This window comes from Pelophylax lessonae (assembly GCF_965119305.1).
Source record: "Pelophylax lessonae genome assembly, chromosome: 1".
Lineage (NCBI taxonomy): Eukaryota > Metazoa > Chordata > Amphibia > Anura > Ranidae > Pelophylax > Pelophylax lessonae.
This window is the reverse complement of record NC_138768.1, coordinates 85256511-85278690: the sequence shown is the minus strand read 5'-3', so window position 1 is coordinate 85278690 and position 22180 is coordinate 85256511. Positions and strand designations below refer to the sequence as shown.

General features: G+C 41.8%; 1 protein-coding gene across 1 annotated transcript in view; it reads right to left on the bottom strand.

Moving 5' to 3' along the window:
- C7 (complement C7) overlaps positions 1 to 22180 on the bottom strand; it is a 117916-nt gene that overhangs the window by 52493 nt on the left and 43243 nt on the right. The window contains exons 7-9 of the mRNA XM_082251610.1: positions 21285 to 21422; positions 13800 to 14043; positions 11619 to 11732 (exon numbers count right to left, since the gene is read on the bottom strand). Coding sequence (XP_082107736.1) covers positions 11619 to 11732; positions 13800 to 14043; positions 21285 to 21422 — 496 coding nt within the window. The remainder of the gene's footprint in view (positions 1 to 11618; positions 11733 to 13799; positions 14044 to 21284; positions 21423 to 22180) is intronic.

Below are 22180 nucleotides of genomic sequence, written 5' to 3'. Positions count from 1 at the left end.
TAACTGCTGAACTATGAATCAAGCATACAGTGTGTGCACAATTATTAGGCAAGTTGTAATTTCAAAGATTATATTCATTATTGAACAACTACAGTGTTCTCGGTCAATCCAAAATGTTAATAAACCTCAAACCTAAATATTTAAGAAAGTAAAAGTGAGGTTATTGGCTTTCTTAGGAGAATATCTATGTGTGCACAATTATTGGGCAACTATTAGTGTGCAGAATTATTATGCAGCTAAATGAAAACTTTTTTTTTTCTTATCTGTTAAAGTGAGAAATATAAGCAAACAGCTCAAAATTTACAACTAAACATTTCTGACATTTAAAAAAAATATATAAAAATCAGTGACCAATATAGCCACCCTTCTTTTTGTATGCCTTCCATTTCATGAATTCTGTTGATTTCTTGATCTGTTGATAATCAACTTTTTGTGCAGCAGCAACTCAGCCTCCCAGACACTGTTCAGAGAGGGGTACTGTTTTCCTTCACCGTAAATCTCCCATTTAAGAAGGGCCTACAAGTTCTCAATAGGATTTAGGTCAGGTGAGGAAGGGGGCCATGTCATTATTCTTTCATCTTTAATGCCTTTATTGGCTAGACACGCTTGGACTACTTTGATGTATACGATGGAGCATTGCCCTGCATAAATATTATGGTCTTCTTGATAGATGCAGACTTTTTCCTGCACCACTGCTTGAAGAAAGTGTTTTCTAAAAACTGGCAGTAGGTTTGGGAGTTTATTTTGAGTCTATATTTAATGCAAAAAGGTTCAACTAGTCCATATTTATTAATACCAGCCAATACCAGTACCCCACCTCCACCTTGCTGGCGTCTGAGTGGAAGTGGAGCTCTGTGTCCGTTAACGATCCAGCCACAGGCCCATCTATCTGGTCCGTCAAGAGTCATTCCCATCTCATTAGTCCATAAAATCTTTGAAAAATCTGTCTTTAGATATTTCTTGACCCTATCCTGTCATTTTATTTTGTGTATCTTGGTCAGTGGTGGTTGGGTTTCAGCCTCCCTTACCTTGGCCATGTCTCTAAGCACTGAACACTTTTACTTCTGGGCACTCGAGGTAGATTGCAGCTCTGGAATATAACAGCAACTAATGAGTTCCTGGTAGCTTCTCGTATGATTCTTCTCAAATCTTTAGCAGTTAATTTGCATCTTTTTTTCTCAACACATTTTTTGTGACCCGGTTGACTTTTTTCAGAAAAACTTTGATGGTTCTGTAATCACGCCCCAATCTCTTAGCAATTTCAAGAGTGCTGCATCCCTCTGAAATACTTTTTACAATTTTTGACTTTTCAGAGTCAGTTAAATCTCTTTCCTTGGCCCATTTTGCCGAAGGAAAAAAGGCTGCCTAATAATTATGCCCACTGTGATAGAGGGTGTTGATCTCCTTAGGCCACGCACTACCTCATTACACAAATATACATAACCTGATATGCTTAAATCCAATAAACATTCAAGATTATAAAGCTTGGAGTTAGACAATATGCACAAAAATGATGATTTAGGCAAAATACTCACTTGCCTTAAAATTGTGCACACAGTGTAGAGCTGGCCATACACTGGTGGATTTTCATACAAATGGCTGTGTGAAAAATCTCCTTAGTACATTTAATAAATCCATCAGAGATTTGATGAATGGGCGTTCGAATGTACTTCAAAATTTTGTTTGCTTTTAACATTTGATTTTATAATGAATGGAATTTCCCAAATGAAAACCACATTCACTGTGTTCATTACGGAGAAAATTTACATAATGCTGGATTTTCTCATCACTACAGCCAAAAACAAGAGTTGATTTGACCTCAATAATGAATACAAAATTCCACGAACTTTCTGAATATGAAAATTTTCAAACAAAATTCTACTAGTGTATAGCCAGCTTCAACATTATCTGTTGGGATGCCGGATGGCAGGGGTTTTATTTTGTGGACCGTTGTCTGCCGATGGGGTGCCTGGCCTTCACTCCATCATCCACTTAGATGATTTTTTATGCATTGGCCCGGCGAATTCTAGCGTTTGTCGTAACTTGTTACGCACATGGTGGAGGTTTTTGGGGTGCCTTTGGCCCCTGACAAAACAGAGGGCACTTCCACAGTGCTTAGTTTTTTGATCATCCTTATTGACACGGAGGCTATGGAGTGTCGCCTCCCTGTGGGGAAACTTGTGGATCTGCGGGTGGCCGTATGTTCAGCTCGGGAGGGTAACAAGATCACCTTGAACAATTTCTGGATACTTAACACGGGAGGTCAGTGTGGATGGAGGGTGTGACCAAAGCTTGCAACATGGAACTCTTCACAGATGCCCCTGGATCAGCGGGTTATGGTGTGTATTTCCAAGGTCATTGGAGTGCGGGCCCTTGGAGTACGGGCCCTTGGACTGCAGAGTGGCAAGACGGGGAGTTCGCTAGGAATCTTGTCCTCTTGGAATTGTTCCCTATCGTGCTGGCAGTGGAATTTTGGGGTGAGTTTTTCTGTAGCAAGAGGGTGCATTTTAATTGTGATAATCTGGGTGTGGTAGAGGCCAATTATAGTGTTTCAGCGTTCTTTCCACCAGCGATCCGTTTGCTTCATCATTTGGTCCTGTCCTGTTTGCTTTTGAATGCTTTTATGTACTTTGTGCATATCCTGGGTTGCACCAACTTAGTGGCCAACTCTCTTTCTTGGTTGTAGTGGGACAGGTTCCGAATGTTGGTGCCGGGTCCGGAGCAACATGGAGTTACTTGTCCGGTCTGACTTTGGAGGATTCCCTTGGGTTGATGGCATCAATTATTCGTCGTTCAGTGAGTGAGACTACTTGGTCGTTTTATTTGTGGGTGTGGGAGGAATGGTTAGCCTTTGTGCACGGAAGGGGTGGTGTTGTTTTGGAAGATGGCGTCCGGTTGGTGCTGTATTTCATTGGCTGTAATGTGGAAGATCTGGTGTCCGTGTCTTCCTTGAACCGGAAGTTGGCAGGTTTGGCTTTCCTGTTTAAATTGTTGTAAAGTAAAGATGTTAACCGCGCTAAAGGAAAAGTACAGTGAAACAGCTGCAACTTCTAGTGTGACCACACCCTGTAGAATATTGTAATAATAAGTCGCGCTAAAATATGATCAATGGAGATGTAAAGTCCATACAGTCCAAACATAAAGTAAAGATGTAATCCGGAACCAGGAACCCCAAAGGGTATAAGCTTACCAGATTGAGGTAAGGTAAAGGTGGTTTCTTTGGATAAACTTGTCACCTTGATTGTAGATCTCTTTAGGAAGACAAAAAATCAGAGTCGCCATTATTTCCGAGTGCAACACGCTGCTCTGCAATGCATGTGTGTCAGAGCAGTCTACACCTACAATGAGTTAAGGTGACTAGCAATGAGAAGGGGAAAGCCGCTCAGCACCCCAGTTTGAGAGTCGGGTCCTTGGATGCTTGATCACCATACAGGCTCAACATTACCTGTTTTTGGTAAGAGGCGACCCCTATTGGTTTATTTTATTATTGGCTCCGGGTTCACACTGAATTGTGATCTGCACGTTTTGCTCTAATCCTTATTCCATATGGTAAGAGGCGAATCTAGCCATAAAAGGTGGTGGTTCAACACGCAAATCTCACATTTTTTGTCTTCCTTTTAAAGTTGTCCGGTAAGAGGCGACTTCAGCTATAACACGTTTATATATTTGGTTTATACCTCTATCACCTCTGGTAAGGGGTACCCATCATCATTTTAATTTTTGCATGTTTTTTTATTCACTGTCATCAGTGATCAATTTATTGGTGGAGGTTTATTCTTTTACACATTAGAATTCATTTTTCACGAACACTGGGGTGTTTAATCAAATTAGTTTGTAAGGTTTTACGCTATTGCGCTTTTACCTTTACTTCCATGATCCTGTGACCATTGAGCTAACTGTTCACGTGGACCTGGATCTACAATCAAGGTGACAAGTTTATCCAAAGAAACCACCGTTACCTTACCTCAATCTGGTAAGCTTATACCCTTTGGGGTTCCTGGTTCCGGATTACATCTTTACTTTATGTTTGGACTGTATGGACTTTACATCTCCATTGATCATATTTTAGCGCGACTTATTATTACAATGTTTAAATTGTTGGGTCGCTGTGATAATACTAAGGATTTTCTAGTGCGGCAGGCCATGCGTTGGTACCAGAGAGGCTGTAGACTTGTGGACAGCAGTCGGCCGGTGTCTTATGATTTGTTGTGCTCGTTGGATCGGGTGCTTCCTTCTATTTGTTTTCCTGCGTATGAAATGGCCTTGTTTCGGGCAGCATTCATTTTAGCAATTTGTGGGTTTTTGCGCATTGGCAAACATGTAGCACCTCCAAGCAGATCGGCTGATGGTCTGCTATGTGTCGATGTTCTTTGTACAACAGCGGCATGGTTTTCTGGATTTGATGCTCAAAAACTGACCAGGTGTGTTGGGGGTCAAGGGTGGAGTTTTTTCCTGTTCCTGGTTTGGACGTGTGCCCTGTTCAGACACTGTCCCAATTTTTGTTGCTGCAGCAGGGCCAGGATGGCCCTCTATTGCGGCACGCGGATGGCTCTGCTTTGTCCCGCTTCCAGTGTGTGTCTGTGTTCCGTAAATGCTTAGCGCCATTGGGCCTTCCGATCCACTGATTATGCTTCACATTCTTTTCGGATTGGGGCAGTGATGGAAGGGGCTCGGTGGGGTCTGAGCGACAGCATAGTCAGACGCATTGGCCGCTGGGAGTCCATGCATTACCGACTGTATGTACATTCTCACTTGTTGTGATTGTTTGTGGGGGTGTGTGCCCTGTGAGCCAATGTTTTTTCTTGTCTGTTGTAGTCTTTTGTTATTCGTATGGTGGTTTGCAAGGCAGTGAAAGCTATGTATGCTGCTTTGTTGCGTTTCATTTCAGGTGAAGCCCCTTGTTAAATATGGATCTTGGGGCACTCCTATGTCGCGTAGGGAGCCAGAAGGGCGGATATGAGGCCGAATGGACGTCAGCTGGGGTTCCCCAGGGATGTAGCCACACTGTACTGGTTCGGGGTGCCAGGCATGCTGTGGAGTCGAGTGGGGGCCGAGGTTCACCTGTTTGCCCGGCTGGACCAAGCGCCTGATATCCTGCTGGTACATGCTGGGGAAAATTACCTAGGTCTGCGCTCTATGAGGGAATTAATCCAGAATATTACATTTGATATTTTACGTTCCTTTTACCCAGATTTGGTTTTTGTTTGGTCTGATAGGGTGGTGCACACTTGGTGGCTCATGGTGTGTTCAGTTGTCGCCCTGAATAAGGCCCTGATTAAGACCAATAGGGAAGTATCTCACTTTGTCGTGTGGAATGGAGGGATGGTAGTAGGCATGTGGAAATGGAGCAAGATTCTTAGCAGTATTTGCGGGGTGATGGTGTGCATCTGAATGCGGTCGGGATCGACATGTGGTGCCTGGGCTTGAAAGATGGCCTTCAGAGGGCCCAGCAGGTGTGTACAGGCGCACAAACATAAGGTCTCATGTTTGTGCATTGATGGCGGGGCATGAGGTCCTTTGATGTGTTTTGATTAGAGGCAAAAAGTACATTTGTAGGGAACCATCTTAGGTACGGCTGACAATATTCTGGCTGGTGGTACCTGCGATGTTGGTTTGTCTCCGAGCCGGTGCTTTCTGCCGCTGGAGGCGTAAAAAATAGTGGTTACGCAGGTACACGTAGGGCATTCCCACAAGGATCTTGGGGCCCCTTGAATACTGTCTGATGTTCATTTGTTAATATGTTTAATATGTTATTTATATTTGGTTAATAAAAGGCTGCTATGGCCATTAAAACTCCAGTCGGTGTCATGTCTGGTCAATTTTATTATAAGTGGTCGGTGGAGTGGTGGTCAGGCAGTTTGATCAAAGCCTCTTTGGTACCCTAAATATTTTATTAAATATTTTATATATTTATTGTATAATTTAGTCCATATTTAGCAGCATATGGTATTTTTTTGCACTATTAAGCACTTTATCTAATTTTGCACAGCACATTTGTGTGTCATTAGCACTTTAGATTGATATTGGTTTTTACAGATATTTATTATTAGTTATATATGTGTACAGAACATAGCTTACATATGTGCCATCAGCATCTATACCATTTTATGTGATTTTGTATGTAATATTTATATAATAATTTATACAATTTTTCACATTAAAAAAAAGAACTAGGTTTGATATACCCAATTATATTCGTTTAACATCCAAGATCACCGGTGCCTTTTTACCAATTTTTAATCTTTGGTACCCTAGTCAAGTGCTGTTGTGAAAGAAAGTTTTGTCTGTGCCATATACTCATGATAAATGTCTGTAAATGCCAAAAAAAGAGGCATTTCATGTGCATATGAAAAAATGGGTATCAGGGGGCGTGGCGACCGAGCTCCGTGATGGACGCTTAGGGTGAGAGCTCTGTCAGGCCGCAAGGGGAATCTGCCAACATCACTGCCTCTGTTAGATTTACCAACCTGAGACAGACACCGCCGACGCCTCAAACATCCCCACCATGCCATGGAGGAAAAAAGAGCTGCCTCCCCGTAGCCGCAGAGGCTATCGGGCTTCTTCTCCTCCATCCTTTGAGGCCCCCACCGAGATGGCGGCGCCGCCCACATCTTGCCGGCCGGAAGACCAGGCCACAGCCTCAACCTCTCAGCATACAGGGCACCAGGCCGCAACATCCACATCACCATCCCACAGCAGGCCATCGTGGGCCAACTCGATACCATCCACAAGAAGCCCTGTCAAATCAAGGCCACGGATGGACTCTCCCTGCAGAGATACCTGGAGCCCAAACATGGAGGTGAGTGGGCCTCAGGCCTCTCAGAGCAGTACCCTCCACACTATCCCTGATCCCATAGATAACTTTCCAACATCTGGCCAACCTATTTCTGACATGGTCCTAAAGGACATGCTTATTTCCTTGAGGTCCTCATTGCACAGAGATGTGGTCACAGCGACTGGGAATTGCCAAGCTGAAGTGCATGCTCTTGGGATAAGGACAGATCATGTAGAAAACACCCTGAGGGGACTATTCCACATCCTTTAATACCCTAGTGGATGCATATAATGCTGCTAAGGATGACGTCCTGTGGTTTAGGGATAAAATAGCAGACCTGGACGACCGATCCCGTTGCAACAACTTAAAAATTAGGGGCATCCCTGAAACAGTACTCGCATCGCAGCTCCCACAATATGTTCAAGATTTATTTACTGCATTAATGCCATCCTTGTCGACAATGGAACTCACAGTAGACAGAGTACATAGGGTACCAAAACCCTCCTTCTTAGCAGATGAGGTCCCCAGAGATTTCTACCACAATAAAGAACTCCTCCTGGAGGCATTTCGGAAAGCCACACAATGTCCAGAGCAATATGCCATGCTTCAAATTCTCCCTGACCTCTCCAGGCACATGCTACAATGCAGGCATAACCTGGCCACGATCACTAAAGAGTTAGGCAACCACCAAATTCCCCATAACTGGAAGTACCCCACCACCCTCTGCATCACATACAATGGCGCTACTAGAACAGTGTCCTCCTTGAACATAGGCCTACGCGCCCTCCGCCAATGGGGCATCATTACTGAGCCCCCTCCAGAAGACTCCAGAGACATTCCCCCACAGAGATCTCACTCCGACTAGTAAACGATATCCCACAAACTCTCGTCTCAAAAGAAAAAGCATACATGAAGAGGCTCCTGATTACTATGCCGTTCTGCCTCCATCACCAGGTTGACCTCACGCTTCCATTCGGAAAGCGTGGGGCAGGTGGAACTCCGCCACTGCTCCTAAATCCCCCTAGGATTCCTTTTTATAAGCATGCATTTATTGTTCTTGATGTTCTTTGGTTCTCTTTGTTTTTGTCCCCCCTTTTTTCTCGGTACACCAACCACCATCCGTTGGAATATCTGGCACCAGCCGACGAAGCCCCCCGCTACCCTGCCAACGGCTCATCGGACGAAATCTAATAACACATGACATCTACCATATCTACCATACCACTTGGATATGCTCGCTCTACATGACACAGGAGTATATATTCCTTCTCGCCCTATGCAGTGAGTACTTACCTCCACACCGCACACCTCTCACTTCCCCTCCAAAATGACTATCAAATGCCTATCCCTTAATGTTAAGGGTCTAAACCACCCAGCCAAAAGATTCTCGCTGTGGAAAGAAGCCGATAGAACCCGTGTTGATATAGTCAGAATTCAAGAGACACACTTCCAAGCCTCTAATCCCCCGAGATGCTCCCACAAACACTACCCTAACATATTCTTTGCAAATGCCCCTGAAAATAAACAAGGTGTACTACTAGCAATAAGGAACACTCTCAGCTTCCAACTTCGAAACTCCATTATTGATGATGATGGTCGATATCTTATTGTCTCATGCGACATAAACTCCCAACCCTTTACCCTGGTGGCCCTCTACTTCCCCAATTCCCATCAATTAAAGTTCTTTTGCAGGCTTCTTTTTTTTTTTTAAATAATCTTTATTTATCAAGTTCAAATACACACACAAAAACATAAAATAACAAAGTAGTACAAAAGTGCATTCAGAAAAGGAAACACAGAGAAGGCACAATCGGCATTATGTTCAATCCGGACATCATTAATGAAACAAGAGTGTCCATTGGGGTCAATCAATTGGGCATTATGAAGGCGTGTGCCAATATCGGCCAAACAGTAAGTACAACCAATGACCCCCAGGATGCGCCGCGTCTGTCAGAGCCGCCCAAAAAAAAAGGGGGGAACTCCGCAAAGGAGCCCGGAGAGCCCGACAGACACCGCACATAGTGCTAACGTCAGTGCACATTAATATCCACGTTATAGGATACACTTCAGCAGAATCAGCCACTGGCCTCAAGGAAGAGACATTGAGAGAGAAAGAAAGTCAGGAGGAGGAAAAAGAAGGGAAGAGACAGTAAAGGGGAATAGACAAAACAGAGAGGGTAAAATAGGTAGGGAAAGGGAGGTCCGGATTGGGGGCACGGGTCCCCAGCAGGAGAAGGCCAGGCCGGAGCCCTAGAGCTCAGCCGCTTACAATAGGTGTGTGCACATCTGATATCTCATCAGAGTAATACATCCTCCCCATCCAGGTGTCCTTAAAACGTTCCTCCCTGCCCTGGGATGTGAGAACTCGCCGTTCCGCCTCCATCACCAGGTTGACCTCACGCTTCCATTCAGAAAGCGTGGGGCAGGTGAAACTCCGCCAATGCCTCGGTATGAGGCACTTGGCGGCTTTTACAGGCTTCTTAAAAGGATTAAAGCCAACACCTATGGTCACCTTCTCATTTGTGGAGACTTTAACCTAACTGTGGACCTTCTGCTAGTCTCTTCTTCGAAACATGTGACTAAGAACTCTTCGCTGGGCCATTTGCCACATACAGAAGGACTATATGATGTATGGAGGTGCCAACACGCTAATGAGAAGGATTTTACATACTTCTTCCCCAGACAGCACACGTACAGTGGTGATCGAAAGTTTGGGCACCCCAGGTAAAAATTTGTATTGATGCGCATAAAGAAGCCAAGGAAAGATGGAAAAATCTCCAAAAGGCATCAAATTACAGATTAGACGTTCTTATAATATGTCAACAAAAGTTAGATTTTATTTCCATCATTTACACTTTCAAAATAACAGAAAGCAAAAAAATTGCGTCTGCAAAAGTTTGGGCACCCTGCAGAGTTAATATCTTGTACTGCCCCTTTGGCAAGTATCACAGCTTGTAAACGCTTTTTGTAGCCAGCCAAGAGTCTTTCAATTCTTGTTTGAGGTATCTTTGCCCATTCTTCCTTACAAAAGTCTTCCAGTTCTTTGAGATTTCTGGGCTGTCTGACACGCACTGCTCTTTTAAGGTCTATCCATAGATTTTCAATTATGTTGAGGTCAGGAGATTGTGAAGGCCATGGCAAAACCTTCAGTTTACGCCTCTTGATGTAATCCCCCATGGATTTCGAGGTGTGTTTAGGATTATTATCCATTTGTGGAAGCCATCCTATCTTTAACTTCAGCTTTTTCACAGATGGCATCAAGTTACCATTCAAAATTTGCTGAAATTTTATTGAATCCATTTTTCCTTCTACTCGTGAGATGTTCCCTGTGCCACTGGCTGCAATACAACCCCAAAGCGTGATTGATCCACCCCCATGCTTAACAGTTGGACAGAGGTTCTTTTAATTAAATTCTGTGCCCCTTCTTCTCCAAACGTACCTTTGCTCATTCCGGCCAAAAAGTTCAATTTTAACCTCATCGGTCCACAGAACTTGTTTCCAAAATGCATCAGGCTTGTCTATATGTTCATTTGCAAAGTTCAAAGATTTTGTGGTGAGGACGTAGAAGAGGATTTCTTCTGATGACTCTCCCATGAAGACCATATTTGTACAAGTATCTCTTTATAGTGGAATAGTGTACCTCAACTCCAGTGTCTGCCAGATCTTTCTGGAGGGATCGTGCAGTCAAACGTGGGTTTTGAAGTGTTTTTCTCACATTCCCGCAAGCTGTTCTGTTTGATATTTTTCTTGCTCTTCCAGATCTTGCTTTAACTTCCACTGTTCCTGATGACTGCCATTTCTTAATTACATTGCAAACATAGGATATTGACATCTGAAAACGCTTTTCTATCTTCTTATAGCCTTCTCCAGCTTTGTGAATGTCAACTATTTTCAGTTTCAGCTTTCTAGACAACTGCTTAGAAGTTCCCATGGTGCTGATTGTTGGGGCAAGGTCAGATGAGTCTGGGCATTCACCACTGTATTCTCACATAGATTTGTTTTTGACAGACAAATGGCCGCTGCAAAAGGTATCATCCTCTACCATACATGATATTACCTGGACATGCACATAATGTGGAAATGTCCCAATCTCACTAGCCACTGGAGGCAGATTTTCCATGTGTTAGCATCCATAACTGGTATCCTACTACCCCCGAACCCCAGCCTGGCCATCCTTAACCTAGGAATAGATTCCTATCCATATGCGACCTGTATTAACACATATCCTTCTAGCAACCCGCAATGTAGTACTTAAGAAATGAAGATCGCTTGACTCTCCTAATGTTTCAGAAGTAATACAACTAGTCAGACTGAACCATCAATATGAGTGTTTACTGGCAATAAATAACTCCACCTTCACCAAATTTGACCAATATTGGTTGATATGGCTGACCACACAATCCCCCTAATGATAAGTCACAAATAGAGCCTTAAACAACTTACTTAATTGTAGTTTGCTGCGTAGTGCTTACCAATCCAAGTTATACCCCCCCCCCCACCTTCCTCCTCCCCCTGTTCTTAATAGACTCCACAATCAAGACCATGCGAAAAAAGGTAATAGTTCTTGGTATGACGTCCAAACCTGTTATGGAAGAAACACCATACGCTAGACCTACCAGCGGAGTAGGCCCCCTAGCCAAATTGAGAGACTAAGAGTGGTTCACAACCTAACTGAATGATGATAACTTTTTCTGTACTTCTGGAAATATATACCACCCATGGCCAGTTAATATTGTTAGTCTCATGACCTGTTAATACCTACTGAACATGTAATGCATGTTTATTACTTGTACTGTTACTTTTTGAAAATCGATAAAAATATTGGAAAAGAATATATACGCACCAGATGAAGATTTTATCACTTCCGCTGTCCTTTTGCACTCTGATGTGGAATAACTAAAGAAAAAAAATCCTCCTTTGGATGAAGTACATTTAGTCATATCACTGGTTGTCACACCTGGGGAAAGAGGAAACACAGAGGAGAACTTAGTAAAAAACTGAAATCAGACAAAGAAAACAGAAACAGTTCACTTAGAGTTAAAAAAAAACTGCCATAAAAAATGTGGTAAAATAACGCTTGCGGTAAATAAGTTTTGAAAGAGCAATGTTGATGGGGACAAGGGCCTCATCCCCACAACCCTGGGCGGTGGTTGTTGTGGTCTGCCTGCAGGGGGCTTATCAGAATCTGAAAGCCCCCTTTAACAAGGGGGCCCCAAGATCCCGCCCCCATGTAAAAAAGTTTGAGGTACACTGTACCTCTACCCATTCAACAAAAAAGTGAATGTCCCCTCGTCAGAACACTCTTGTCAGCCCTCTCAGCCATTGGCTGAGAGCGCTGATCAGGAGTTGGTCGGCTGCTGGTTTTCCAGCACACTCATTCGACAGAAGCCAGCCAAATTCTGTCGGACTGGCTGCTATACACATGGCCCAAATGTTGGCCGGTTTTTAGTGAGCCGCCGAAATATCGCTCGACGTTCAGCCCGTGTGTACTAGGGAAATAACCTGCATGGGGACAGAGACAGCAATATAATCATGTCTATATCAGGGCACAGTTTTATTTAAAGCTGAAGTTTAGGTATTGTTTTTTTTTTTGCATAGTAACATTGGTCCAACCTTCAGCGTGTCTAATCAGAAAATGCTTTGTGATCACTGTAATAGCTGGACCAGCGTAACTGTACAAAAAAAAAGCCATGCCTAAATTCCAGCTTTAAACTACACCCTAGTTCATTTATTTTTGAAGAACCCAGGATATACTGGAGAGCTTCAGATTGTTCTGACCATTTTCTCAACAATACTGTATATGAGCATATGAAACCATATATTTTCTCACAAAGAATTAAATATAATCCTGACGGAGATTCTGAACTGTCTCCACTCCTCTATGAAAATATGTTTTATTGTTGCCTGTGCTTCTGTTGATTAGATTATTCCCCGCTTACTTCTTACACATCAAATAAACAGGATATTTTCCTTGTGAAATACGCACAAGGGTTGAAAGAGCTTCTAACCCTTCCTAGCTCTACCCAAAAGTAGAAAAACTATTTGAATGGTGTTGAGTTCAATCCCCACTATAGAATTGCTTTGGTGTATACCCATCCCTACCTTCTAAACCAGCCTTTCTCAACCTTTTCGACACAGAGGAACCCTTGAAATAACATTGCAGTCTTAGTTAAACCCTGCTAAAAATTACTATATCTACAACTTATATACACTCTATTGCCAAAAATATTGTGATGCCTGCCTTAACATGCACATGAACTTTAATGGCATCCCAGTCTTAGTCCCTAGGATTCAATATTGAGTTGGCCCACCCTTTGCAGCTATAACAGCTTCAACTCTTCTGGGAAGGCTGTCTACAAGGTTTAGGAGGGCGTCTATGGGAATGTTTGACCATTCTTCCATAAGAAACTGCACATATGACAATGACCTTTTAGAACAAGCTGAGATAAAAATACATTTCATCAGAAAGGTTATAGAGAGGATTCCCTCAATAATGAAATTCAAAGTGTTCTGAATATCCCTAGAGAACAATGCCTGCTGGAAAAAAACAAATCACAAGTGGTTTCTAAGGAATGGAGCTTTTTATCTGATTTTTCGGACCAATATAGAGTGGTTGAGAGAATTTTCCAGAGACACTGGCATGTTCTTCGAATGGACCGTATATTGGGACCAGCGTTACCGGAATCTCCCTCGTTTATTTATAGGAAGGCCCTTAATTTTGGTGACAGAGTAGTCAAAAAAATCCTGGATCCCCCAAATACCTTGTTTTTTCCTGGCAGAAAGGGATTCTTTGCATGTGGCAAACGCAGGGCCTGTTTCTTTACCAGAACCAATTGAAGGAAACGTGAATATTTTGATGGGCCCATTCCTAATAAAGCGTTTGAGATTACACACCTAAGCTATTCAAAGCTATTGGCTTCATATGCACTGAGTTACTGACCCATAACAGTAAAAAATGTAGCCCAACTTTACTCTGACCTCTGACCTAGCCTTATTATGAATAGTAATGTAAATGAAAGTTTACCATTTTGGGTCATTTTTTCAGTCTCCATGTAGAATCTAAATTCATATTCTCCTCCCAAAGATCCAGACTGCAGAAAATGTGTTCCGTAATCTTCTATGAATTTTCTGTAAGTGCTGTATTCATACACTGAGGGGAGGTTGAAAAGTTCTTTCCAAAATGTTTCAGCAAGGGTTAAAAATTCTGGATTGTTATTGATGAACTGTGCCACTTCTACAGAATTCCTGATAACCAGGAGCTGGTAACTCTGTAGAGAATAAGCATGAATAAAATTATAACAAATATCGGCAGAAAAATGATTGTGGAATTCTTCTTGCTTCCCAAGAAAAGAGTTGAAGTAGATTATTCACCATATAAAACACCCCTCATTATATTGCCCACCTTGTTACATTACACAATTCAACAAAGCAATCTGTAGAAAATGAACCCCCCAGCATGATGCTCCTGCAGAGAGAATGTAATTTGCATTCTATTATGGAACTATAGGAGCACTGATCTCCATGGTCGTGCCTGAGGTGGCTATAATTGACATTTTCCACCACTACCTCCTGTAGCAAAGATGACAGCCACTAATGGCATAAGCAGGAAATAAGTTAAAACATGTACCTGATAAAAAGCATTATATGGTCTTATGAAACAATGCAAACATATCAAGATAGGCATTGAATAATTGTCAAGGTAACTGACGCAATGCAAAATTTGTTGGGGTTCCAATGACCTCTGGTCAGATTAGGGATATCACAGTAGCTAATCACCTGGTCAAATACCTAGGCATTTGGTCCCAGTGACATCTGCTAAGAAGAGAATTTGTCAGTGAGAACTCTGATCCTTCCCTTTAGCAGAGGTCAAGACCTAGGCATCAGTGTTAATTTCGTCGACTAAAACCGACTAAAACGTTTTCGTCGACTAACACAATTCAGATGACTAAAATACGACTAAAACTAAAATGGCATTTTAGTCTTAAGACTAAAATATGACTAAAACTAAAATGGCATTTTAGTCAAAAGACTATAACTAAAACTAAATCGAAATTTGCTGCCAAAAATTAACACTGGTGCATGCTCAAAGCATAAATAATAACATATTAGATTTTTCACTCCAGGACCAGCAGTAGTATATAATGAGTTTGAAAATTGTAGAGAAATGCTTAAATAATGCATTACAAATTACAATTGAACTACACCCATTTGATTATAGATGACTAAAATGAGTTTTAGTCGACTAAAATGTAGGGCGTTTTAGTCGACTAAAATATACTGGAGTTTTAGTCGACTAAATACGACTAAAACTAAAACACTTGCAGAAGACTAAAATGGGACTAAAACTAAAATGCCATTTTAGTCCTAAGACTAAGACTAAAACTAAATTGAAATTTGCTGCCAAAATTAACACTGCTAGGCATTTGATTATGTGACTGGCTGGCAATGGAAGAAAGAATTGTAGAACTATGGCTGTGTTTCAGACCTTCAGAGAGGCTCAGCTGCAGATATTTATTCTGCTCTATACATACAGTATCTCACAAAAGTGAGTACACCCCTCACATTTTTGTAAATATTTTATTATATCTTTTCATGTGACAACACTGAAGAAATTACACTTTGCTACAATGTAAAGTAGTGAGTGTACAGCTTGTGTAACAGTGTAAATTTGCTGTCCCCTCAAAATAACTCAACACACAGCCATTAATGTCTAAACCGCTGGCAACAAAAGTGAATACACCCCTAAGTGACAATGTCCAAATTGGACCCAAAGTGTCAATATTTTGTGTGGTCACCATTATTTTTCAGCACTGCCTTAACCCTCTTGGGTATGAAGCTTCACAGGTTGCCACTGGGGTCCTCTTCCACTCCTCCATGACAACATCATGGAGCTGGTGGATGTTAGAGACCTTGCGCTCCTCCACCTTCCATTCGGAGATGCCAACACAGATGCTCAATAGAAAAATTCCCCTTTGGGTGGGACTTTTTAGGCACTAAAATTGCAATAACACAAAAGTCACGTTTTTAAAGTTTATTGAAAAATTCTATACAAAAAAATTGATTAAAAGATTTGGCAAGCTATATAATACATCACATATAACAGCAGGAAAATGACCACATGTATTATATAGCTTGCCAAATCTTTTAATCAATTTTTTGTATAGAATTTTTCAATAAACTTTAAAAACGTTACTTTTGTGTTATTGCAATTTTAGTGCCTAAAAAGTCCCACCCAAAGGGGAATTTTTCTTTTCACCAAATTTTTGGGATGTGGCACAAATGGGATTATCCAACATGAACAGATCTTTGCACAGATGGTCAATAGGGTTTAGGTCTGGAGACATGCTTGGCCAGTATACAAGCTGTACACTCACTACTTTACATTGTAGCAAAGTGTCATTTCTTCAGTGTTGTCACATGAAAAGATATAATAAAATATTTACAAAAATGTGAGGGGTGTACTCACTTTTGTGGAATACTGTATGTATACCTATCTATCTATACATATCTATAGCAACACATCCCAATGGCAATCAGTCCATCTCAGCAATACATATTTGAAGTATAAATACTTTTTTTTTTAGTTTTTGATAAAGTGGAAATGGGTTAGAACACCTGTCAGATTTTAATGCTGTCTGTGTCCCCGTTAGGGAGATTTACCCTCTCTATTTTTCCTGTTTTCCGTTATTATTGAAAGTGAAAATGTAGGGTTGCCCCAGAAATGTAATAGAGGAAGAATGTTCCAATGGGGACACTAATTCTGGTGACCTGGGGGTCCCCATTAATTCCTTTGATTTTCAGGGATTTCCTCTCACTCCCTGTTTGGCTTTGGGACAGAAAGGGAAGGTAAATCTTCCCAATAGGACAAAGATGGCAAAAATAAACCTTGCATGGGTTACAACCCAACCCCACCCCGCTCTATCCAAAATGAATAAAAAAAGCTCTTGCCTATAGTTCTACTTTAAATCTAAACTCTTGGAAAAAATGACCCTTGCAGTGGGGTCCCCCGACAATAAAATGGTAAATGCTCATATTGTCTAGAGGCACAGAGAAGCAATCATACTTACCTTATTCCTCATTTTCTCAGCAGCTGTCACTCTCTCCAGCGCTCTGAGTTGTGGACAGGCCCTTAGTGTCCTCACTTACAATGATAGACTACTGGTCCTGCATTCTACATGATGCAATCAATGGGAAACAGAAGCAACTTCATGGGACCGATCATGCAGCTGGGAGGAACCCTACAGGAGTTAGAAAGTATAGCTAATGTATCACTTGCAGTGGAGGGGGGGGGGGTCCCTTCCAAGGGATGTTTTAAGTTTAAAAAACTGCATGGGAGTCCCCCACCCCCTCATCCATACCAGGCCACATGACGGGAGGGGCTCTGTGTGTTTCATCTGATTTTCTAACAAAAAAAAAGTGACTGAACAGATAAAGAAATCGGAACGCCCGTGTGAAAGGAACCTAAGGGTAAAACAGTTTTTTTGCTAGTTTTGGGTAGAGTGAAGGATTAGAACCCCTGTAATGTTTTTATTGCTGTCTGTGTGCCCGTTAGGGTGAATCACCCTCTTTATTTGTCATGTTTACTGTTATCACCAAAAGTGAAAGTAAAAGAAAACTGCAAATTGTGAGTTGTCCCCAGCAAAAGAGTGAAGGGGAAATCTTCCAAGGACACTAGTCCTGGTGACCCTGGAGACAACCAGGGATTCCCTAAAGGGATTTACTCTCATTTCCTGTTTCAGCTATGAATCTTCCCAATGGGACACAAATGGTAAAAAAAAACTGACATGGGTTATAACCTTCCCTTACGCTACCCAGATTGAACAAAAATGTATGCCTTTGGTCTACTTTACGTAATAAAGTGGACCATTTCTTGTTTTAAAAAAAATTGTACTAAACTTACATGTAGCTATGAAGCAAAAAAGATCATATATATATATATATATATATATATATATATACAAACCCAATTCCAACAAGTTGGGACACTGTACAAATTGTGAGAAAAAAAGTAATGGACTCATTTACAAATCTCATAAACTTATATTTTATTCACAATATAATATAGCTAACATATCAAATGTTGAAAGTGAGACATTTTGAAATGTCATGCCAAATATTAGCTCATTTTGGATTTCATGAGAGCTACACATTCCAAAAAAGTTGGGACAGGTAACAATAAGAGACCGGAAAAGTAAAATGTACATATAAGGAACAGCTGGAGGACCAATTTGCAACTTATTAGGTCAATAGGCAACATGATTGGGTATAAAAAAAGCCTCTCAGAGTGGCAGTGTCTCTCAGAAGTCAAGATGGGCAGAGAATCACCAATTCCCCCAATGCTGTGGTGAAAAATAGTGGAGCAATATCAGAAAAGAGTTTCTCAGAGAAAAATTGCAAAGAGTTTGAAGTTATTACCATCCACAGTGCATAATATCATCCAAAGATCCAGAGTATCTGGAACAATCTCTGTGTAAGGGCCAAGGCCGGAAAACCATACTGGATTCCCGTGATCTTCGGTCCTTTAGACGGCACTGCATCACATACAGTAATGCTACTGTAATGTAAATCACAACATGGGCTCAGGAATACTTCCAGAAAACATTGTCGGTGAACACAATCCACCGTGCCATTCGCCATTGCCGGCTAAAACTCTATCAGCCAAAAAAGAAGCCATATCTAAACATGATCCAGAAGCGCAGGCATTTTCTCTGGGCCAAGGCTCATTTAAAATGGACTGTGGCAAAGTGGAAAGCTGTTCTGTTGTCAGACGAATCAAAATTTGAAGTTATTTTTGTAAAGCTGGGACACCATGTCATCCGGACTAAAGAGGACAAGGACAACCCAAGTTGTTATCAGCACTCAGTTCAGAAGCCTGCATCTCTGATGGTATGGGGTTGTATGAGTGTGCTTGTGGCATGGACAGCTTACACATCTGGAAAGGCACCACCAATGCTGGAAGGTATATCCAAGTTCTAGAACAACATATGTTCCCATCCAGATGTCGTCACTTTCAGGGAAGACCTTGCATTTTTAAACATGACAATGCCAGACCACATTCTGCATCAATTACAACATCATGGCTGCATAGAAGAAGGATCCAAGTACTGAAATGGCCAGCCTGCAGTCCAGATCTTTCACCCATAGAAAACATTTGGCGCATCATAAAGAGGAATATGCGAAAAAGAAGACCTAAGACAGTTGAGCAACTAGAAGCCTGTATTAGACAAGAATGGGACAACATTCCTATTCCTAAACTTGAGCAACTTGTCTCCTCAGTCCCCAGACGTTTGCAGAATGTTATAAAAAGAAGAGGGGATGCCACACAGTGGTAAACATGGCCTTGTCCCAACTTTTTTGAGATGTGTTGATGCCATGAAATTTAAAATCAACTTATTTTTCCCTTAAAATGATACATTTTCTCAGTTTAAACATTTGATATGTCATCTATGTTGTATTCTGAATAAAATATTGAAAATTGAAACCTCAACATCACTTCATTCTGTTTTTATTCACACTTTGTACAGTGTCCCAACTTTTTTGGAATCGGGTTTGTATATATATATATATATATATGTATATATATATACACTAAGACCCACATACACACATGTACATTTCTTCCACCATATTTACTCTGATATAAGCAGCTAGGCTAGCCACTAGCAAAATGGCATAGGACTAAACAAAACCTGTCTGGGAGGGGCAGGGGAACATTTGCGTATAGTCCTCATCATAGGCGTGCGCACGGGGTGTGCCAAGTTCGCCTGAACACACCCTAAGCCCATCATGTGGTGCCAATTTCCCCTGCTTCCTGGTGCCCCTTGTCTCCCCTCTGCAGTGCTGCCAACTTCCCTCCTCTCCTCTCCCGCTGGCTGCTGCGGGGTTGTTTTAGGATGAACAGTGGGGGAAGGGGAAGGTAAATATTTAATTTATCATCTACTTCCCTTTTTGAGTAAACACAGTGAGTGATCTGTACTGATCGCTCCTGTGTTCATTCATAACTTAAACATAGTAGGTTGTGATTACTATGCTTCAGTTTGTGATTGAACAGGAAGCCACTCGGCATAACACTTCCCATTCATTCACTGTCCAGTGCAGCTGAGGCTGCAGAGAAAGGGACTGGAGAATCTCTGTCCGCTGTCCCTTTCTGTGTCTCAAAAGTGAGACATCAAGGGTCTGCTTAGACTCTTGATATTTCACTAAAGTCACCCAACAAGGCTGCTAAAAAAATAATAAAAAGTAATGTGTAAAAGATAATAAAAATAAAAAACTACTGACACTGTTCACTGCCTTACTGACACCAATCTCTGCTCTACTGACTCCGTCCACTGCTCTGCTCATATTCACGCATGTGTGTTTGTGCTCTGGGGGACACCCCTAATGCAATAGGCTGCCCACACCAATGGTCCTCATAAATGTATTTATTATTTCATTTGTATGTTTTACACATTTAGAACCTTTATCTTGATACATACGAAAAATGTGTATTTGTAGAATAACTTGGTGAGGGCTGGGTTTACAAAGCCACTTTAAAGCGGCGTTCCACTCAAAAGTGGAACTTCCGCTTTAAGTGGTCCCGACCCCTGACATGCCACATTTGGCATCTCATTTTTTGGGGGGAGGGGAGCGGGTACCTCATTTTGACCCACTTCCGCTCGGGCCGCTTAGGCGGCTCGGGCAGAAGTTCTCCCCTCTCCCTCCCTCCCTGCAATCTTCTGGGACACGTCACAGGTCCAAGAAAATTGACTGGCCAGTCACGACACGCAGCTTGACTCGCGCATGCACAGTGCACACCAGGCTGTGAAGCCGCAAGCTATCACAGCCGGGTGCCCACACTTGAGATGCCAGCACCGCGGGGAGAAGACAAAGAGAACTGAGGCTCCCCCCGGCCGCATCGCTGGACCATGGGACAGGTGAGTGTGTGTTTATTAAAAGTCAGCAGCTAAACTTTTTGTAGCTGCTGACTTTTAAAGTGGTACTATACTCCGCTTTTTAATTTTTACCTACAGGTAGGCCCTATAATAAGGCTTACCTGTAGGTAAAATTATTATCTCCTAAACCTGCGTGGTTTAGGAGATAATCACCCTGCATCAGCGGCGCATCCCCTCTGAAGGTCCGGTGTATCTTGCCGGACCATCAGAGCTCCTTGCCAGGCTCCTACCTGGAAAGTGAACTCCCACTGCGCAGGAGTGACGTCATTGCAGCTTTGGCCACTCACAGTGCCGGAGCCGCTGGACCCGCCGAACCCGGAAGAGATGCAGAGGGAACATGTCAGCTCCCTTAGCGGTGTCCGGGCGACCGTGTGGGGGCTTCGTTCTAAGGTAAGTATTTCATACTGTGCTAGTATGTGATGCATTATGCTATTGTACTGCAGGTTTTTTTGTTTTGTTTTTTTTTCCACAGGGGATACAACCGCTTTAATAAACACAAAAGCCAATGGAACTCCGCTTTAAGAAATCAAATGCATCTATGTACAGCAGTTCATATTTATGATTTGTTACTATGTTACCTTTTCTTTTGAATAGGAAAAGCTAGATGTGTGATGTGCTTTATATCCATAGTTAGATGTTGTTTTGGTCTCAGTAGTTTTTACATAGGACCAGCTGCTGTTATAAAAGTCATGAGAAAAATCATTTTTTGCTTCCACCTGTCAAAGATCAACAACAAGAAGAGTTACAAAATACAAAGTGAAGCACAAATAATGAAAAAGGAGCAATTGAACAATGATTTAAGGCTTCATGCACACTGGGGCTTTCTTAAATGAGTTTAGGCATGTCACTTGCTTAAGCGTTTATTTATTTAATCGGCTAGAATATTAGTTTACAATAGCCACTGAAATAAAAATTTTAAAAAAATGCTAAACACGCCTAGCGCTTAGACGTCTTTAACCACTTTACCCCCAGCCCTATTTTGGACACTTTTTGTTCACAAGTTAAAACCAGTATTTTTTCCTAGAAAACTACTTAGAACCCCCAAACATTATATATATTCTTTTAGCAAAGACTCTGGAGAATAAAATGTCGGTCATTGCAAAATTTTTTGTCACGCGGTATTTGCGCAGCGGTCTTTAAAACGCCATTTTTTTGGAAAAAATTTGAAAAATCACATTTCACTGCATTTAAAAAATACTAAACAGTAAAGTTAGCCCATTTTTTTTTTTGTATATTGTGAAAGATGATGTCACGCCGAGTAAATAGATACCAAACATGTTACGGTTTAAAATTGCGCCCCCCCCCGTGGGATGGCGACAAACTACGGTCAATAGAGATCTCAATCTGCAACGCTTTAAATTTATTTAACGGTTACCAGTTTAGAATTAGAGTGTAGCTCTTTTTTTTAAATTATTGCCCACGCTCTGGCGATCGCGGCGATACCTCACATGTGTGGTTTGAACAGCAATTTCAT